Below are 6,000 nucleotides of genomic sequence, written 5' to 3' on the forward strand. Positions count from 1 at the left end.
TTGATAAAGGGCGAGAATGGGGCAGTGGGATTAGTTTAGGATTGATACAGAGCTATGGGGACAGGGCAGGGCTGTGGGATTAGTTTGGGATTGATACAGGGCTGTATGGAGAGAGTGGAGTAGTGGGATTAGTTTGGGATTGATACAAAGCAATGGGGAGAGATTGGGGCAGTGAGGATAGTTTACAATTGATACAGGGCTATGGGGAGAGAGTGGGGCAGCGGGATAACTATGGGATTGATACAGGGCTATGAGGTGAGGGGGGCAGTGGGATTAGTTTGAAATTGATAGAGAGCTATAGGGAGAGAGTTGGGCAGTGGGATTAGTTTACGATTGATACTGGGTTATGACATGTGAGGGGGGGCTAGTGAGATTAGTTTGGGATTGATACAGGGCTATGGAGAGTCAGTGGGGCGCTGGGATTAGTTTGGGATTAATACAAGGCTATGGGTCGAGAGCAGGGCAGTGGAGTTAGTTTGGGACTGATACAGGGCTATGAGGAAAGAGAGGGCAGTGGGATTAGTTTGGGATTGATACAGGGCTATAGGGAGAGAGTTGGGCAGTGGGATTAATTTGCGATTGGTACTGGGTTATGACGTGTAAGGAGGTGGTGCGATTCATTTGGGATTGATACAGGACTATGGTGAGTGAGGGGGGGCAGTGGGATTAGTTTGGGATTAATACAGTGCTATGGAGAGTCAGTGGGGCGGTGGGATTATTTTGGGATTAATACAGGGTTATGGGTGAGAGTGGGGCAGTGGGATTAGGTCGGGATTGATAAAGGGCTATGGGGAGAGATTGGAACAGTGGGATTAGTTTGGGGTTGAAACAGGGCTATGTGGAGAGAGTGGGGCAGTGGGATTAGTTTGGGATTGATACAGGGCTATGGGTAGAGAGTTGAGTAGTGGGATTAGTTTGGAATTGATACAGGGCAGCGGGGAGAGAGTGGGGCAGTGTGACTAGTTTGGGATTGATACAGGGCTATGGGAAGAGAGTGGGGCAGTGTGTGAATCTGGGATTGATAATGAGCTATGGGGAGAGAGTGGGGCACTGGATTTGGTTTGGGATCGATACAGGGCAATGGGGAGAGAGTGGGGCAGTGGGATTAGTTTGGGATTGATACAGGGCTATGGGGAGAGAGTGGGGCAGTGGGATTAGTTTGGGATTGATACAGGGCTATGGGAAGAGAGCAGGGCAGTGGGTTTAGTTTGGGATTGATACAGGGCTATGGAGAGAGAGCGGGGCAGTGGGATTAATTTGGGATTGAAACATGGCTACGGGTAGAGAGTTGGGCAGTGGAATTAGTTTGGGAACACCTTTGGTCTGTCCACAAGCATGATCCAGACCTCTCTGTCGCTTGCCATTTCAACACACCACTCTGCTCTCAAACCCACATCTCCATCCTTGGCCTGCTGCAATGTTCCAGTGAAGCTCAACGCAAACTGGAGGAATAGCACCTCATCTTCCGAATGGGCACTTTACAGCCTTCCGGACTCAATACTGAGTTCAACAACTTCAGATCATGAACTCTCTCCTCCATCCCCAGCCCCTTTCCGATTTCCCCTTTTTCTAATAATTTATAATTTTAAAAGAAATATTTTTATTTTCCCATCTATTTTTAAATTTATTTCGATTTATTGTTTTATCTCCACCTTTTAGCCCATTTCGATCCCTTCCCCCCACCCCACACCCACTAGGGCTATCTGCCACTTGCTCGTTCTGCTTGCTACCCTTAATGTCCCCATTAGCACATTCCTTAGATAATATCACCATCGTCAACACCCCTTTGTCCTTTTGTCTATGACATCTTTGGCAATCTCTTCTTTGCCTCCACCTATCACTGGCCCTCTATCCAGCTCTACCTGTCCCACACCCCTATACCAGCTTATATTTCACCTCATTTCTCTATTTCCTTAGTTCTGATGAATAGTCATACAGACTTGAAACGTCAACTGTGTTCCTCTCCACAGATGCTGTCAGACCTGCTGAGTTTTTCCAGCTATTTTTGTTTTTGTTTCAGATTTCCAGCGTCCACAGTATTTTGTTTTTATACTGGATTAGTTTGCAATTGGTACTGGGTTATGATGTGTGAGGGAGGTCGTGGGATTAGTTTGGGATTGATACAGGGCTATGGGGAGAGAGTGGGGCAGTGGGATTAGTTTGGGATTGATACAGGACTATGGAGAGTCAGTGGGGCAGTGGGATTAGTTTGGGATTGATACAGTGCTATGGGAAGAGAGTGGGGCAGTTGATTTGGTTTGGGATTGATACAGGGTTATGGGAAGAGATTGGGGTATTGGGTGAATTTGGAATTGATACAGAGCTATGGGGAGAGCTATGGGGCAGAGGATTAATTTGGGATTGGTACAAGGGTATAGAGGAAGAGTGGGACAGTTGGGTTAATTTGGGATTGGTTCAGGGCTTTGGGTAGGGAGTGGGGCAGAGGGATTAGTTTGGGGTTCGATATAGGGTTATGGCGAATGAGGGGGTAGTGGGATTAGTTTCGGATTGATACAATGCTATGGAGAGTCAGTGGGGCGGTGGGACTAATTTTGGATTGATACAAGGCTATGGGGTGAGACCAAGGCATTGGGGTTAGTTTGGGATTGATACAGGGCAGTGAGGTGAGAGTAGGGCAGTGGGATTGTTTGGGATTCATACAGGGCGAGAGTAGGACAGTGTGATTAGGTTGGGATTGATAAAGGGCTATGGGGAGAGAGCAAGGCAGTGGGGTTTGTTTGGGATTGATACAGGGCTATGGGGAGAGAGTGGGGCAGTGGGATTTGTTCGGGATTGATACAGGGCTGTGGGAAGAGAGTGGGGTAGTGAGATTAGTTTGAGATTGATGCAGGGCTATGGGCAGAGAGCGGGGCGGTGGGATTAGTTTAGGATTGATACAGGGTGAAAGTGGGGTAGTGGGTTTAGCTTGGGATTGATACAGGGCTATGGGGAGAGTGTGGGGCAGATACAGGGTTTGGTTTGGGATAGATACAGGGTTATGGGAAGAGAGTGGGATAGTGGGTTTAGTTTGGGATTGTTACAGGGCTGTGGGAAGAGAGTGGGGCAGCGGGTGAATTTGGGATTGATATAGGGCTATGGGGAGAGTGTGGGGCAGAGGGATTAGTTTGGGGATGGATACAGGGCTATGGAGAGTCAGTGGGGCGGTGGGATTAGTTTGGAATTGATACAGGGCTATGGAGAGTCGGCAGGGCGGTGGGATTAGTTTGGAATTGATACAGGGCTATTAGGTAAGAGTAGGATAGAGGGATTGTTTGGGATTCATACAGGGCGAGAGTGGGACAGTGGGATTAGGTTAGGATTGATAAAGGGCTATGGGGAGAGAGAGTGCCAGTGGGTTTAGTTTGGGATTAATGCAGGGCTATGGGGAGAGAGTGGGGCATTGGGATTAATTTGAGATTGATACAGGGCAGTGGGATTAGTTTGGGATTGAAACAGGGCTATGGGGGGAGAGCAGGGCAGTGGGATAAATTTGGAATTGATACAGGGCAGTGGGGAGAAAGCGGGGCAGTGGGATTAGTTTGGGGATTGATACAGGGCGGTGGGGAGAGAGCAGGGCAGTTAGATTAGTTTGAGATTGATACAAGGCTATGGGGAGAGTGGGGCAGTGGGATTAATTTGGGATTGATACAGGGCAGTGGAGAGAGAGCAGGGCGGTGGGATTAGTTCTGGACGTAGCAACCATCGAACACAGACACAATGTGCTGCATGGCCCCCTTCTGTGCTGTGGCATTCAAAACCTTTAACCCGATCGATAGGTCAGAAAGCATTTCACTCACGTTTCAAGATCTTGAACATTCTCTGCACCCTCTTCCTGGCAGCACTTTGCCCTTCAGCAGCTGCAAAGTAGCGCTTGTACGGGTCATGACCCTCCTCGGCCCCCTCCTGCTCCAGCCTTCTGCCTTCCCTCTCTGTCTCACTGGCCGCGGGTGGGTTGCCAGGCACCTCGGCCTCCTCTCTCGTCTCATCCTTGTCCAAATCGTTCTTCTCCGAATAGGGAGGCATCTCCAACCTGGAGCCAACGGACTACGCCCGTCTCCGTGACTGGCCAGGGGCCTGGATTCCACTCGTTGTTTTTGCAGCCAGAGGGTGAACTGCTAGTTATTAGTTAATCCCTTTTTATATCACCCGGCCTCGGTAATCAAACTCTAGATCAAACCAGCCTGGCCCATCCATTCTGACCTCCTTGTCTTGATTGGTTATTGTCTTGTTGTTGCAAGGACTGTGTGTGTTTTTTTTTTACATATCAGTAGAGCTACCCTGATTACAAAATGCCCGAACAAAGTTGCAGCGAGTCCGGAGTCACTGCTGATAAAGTGACTCAGGGTGAAGTTAAATATGTGCTTGAGCTATTTTGTTTTTTAATTTTGCCTGGGTTTAAAAAGGGCTCTCCACCGTGCTAATCCTATCCAACAGCAGCTGCTAATGCAATGGGGATGGAGACAGAGCTGGCGCTAATCAGGGCTGGTGACGTGGCAGTCGTCAAACCTCACCACCGCCCCCCCCCCCCCCCCCCCCCCCCCCCCCCCCCCCAATAAACCCACCCCACAGTGCCCAGTGACAGGAGCCTGGCTTGAAAGTTTTTATTCTCCCATTGCCTTGCAAAGTGTCGTCACCATCCCCACACACCAACCCGCCCCTCTACGTCACCTCTCCCCCCTACCCCCTCCACCACTCTGCCAGCATGAAGGAGCTCACGAGGGGCATCCCAAAGCACCAAGCGGTCAATGGATGACTTGTTGAGGTCCTGCAGGCCGGCAATCTGTGCGCAGCTCAAAGAGCGGTGTGATAATCAGGAGATCGCCCGGTTTTTTAGGGATGTCGTTTGAGGGACAAATGCTGGCCCAGGAACCCAAGGAAAACTCTCCTCCCCTTCTGTGAAGAAAACCTTTTACATCCATCTTCGAGAGTTTACCGTCTGGTCCGAAAGACGGCACCTCCGACAGGGCAGAGCTCCCTCGGGACTGCCAGCCTGGGTTATTTGCTCGTGCCTCTGCAGTTGGACTTGAACCCACGACTATTGAAAGTTAAGAGATGAGAGCCCTCAGCACAGAGCTGAGGCTGACAAAACATGATATAATCTCCCACCACTGTAATACCACAGAGGATCTATTTAAAAAGTGCACTGGATCCTCTCTAATTTCCATCCTGAGTCACTCCTTGGTAACAGTTTCACAAGTTTTGGCTGTTTGCTCCGACTTGAGTTTCTCCCTTGACTTTGACCTCTTGACTTGACACTCTACAGCCTTCTGTATTCAACACTGAGTTCAACACATTTACATTTTATCCTCTGCCTCCATTTTGTTTTATGTTTTTTTTTGCTGGTTCGTATTTTCTCATTTCCTTAGTTATTCCTTCATTTTGGATTTGGACGGCTGCTATCTTGCCATTCATGCCTCATCTGGACACATCTTTGGTTTCTTTACCCATTCCCACTCTCTCTGGCTTTTCAACCAGAAAAGCTTTTGTCACTGAATCTCTCCTGTCCTTTACCCTGACATCCCCCCCCTCACTTAATTGCTCAAAACATATTACATTCCTATCTTTCCTCAATTCTGATGAAGGGTCATCGACCCTAAACTTTAACTCTGTTTGTCTCTCTGTGGATGCTGCCTGATCTGCTCAGTATTTCCAGCATTTTTTGATTTAATTCCTAATTCAGTCTTGCAGTCACACACACACACACAAATGAACAAAAACACATGCATAATTTTCAGAAACACGTACCAGCAAGTGTGCACCCGCGCGCGTGCACACACACATACTCACACATCCACACACTCTCACATATACCCACACACCCCCACACTCACATACACCCACACAAACTCACACACACCTACTCACACACACCCACACACACTCACACACCTCCTCACACATTCACATACACTAACACACCCACTCACACACACCCATACACACATCCACATTTGCACACACACACTAACACACACCCACACCCACTTGCACATACCCACA

At 48.8% G+C, this 6,000-nt stretch overlaps 1 protein-coding gene across 1 annotated transcript in view; it reads right to left on the reverse strand.

Moving 5' to 3' along the window:
- LOC121272246 (chloride channel protein ClC-Kb-like) overlaps positions 1 to 4,023 on the reverse strand; it is a 77,532-nt gene extending 73,509 nt beyond the window's left edge. Inside the window, exon 1 of the mRNA XM_041178775.1 lies at positions 3,798 to 4,023. Within this exon, the coding sequence (XP_041034709.1) occupies positions 3,798 to 4,023 (226 nt within the window). The remainder of the gene's footprint in view (positions 1 to 3,797) is intronic.
- Positions 4,024 to 6,000: the final 1,977 nt, after the last annotated feature.

The sequence above is a fragment of the Carcharodon carcharias genome, chromosome 33, assembly GCF_017639515.1.
Source record: "Carcharodon carcharias isolate sCarCar2 chromosome 33, sCarCar2.pri, whole genome shotgun sequence".
Taxonomy (NCBI): domain Eukaryota; kingdom Metazoa; phylum Chordata; class Chondrichthyes; order Lamniformes; family Lamnidae; genus Carcharodon; species Carcharodon carcharias.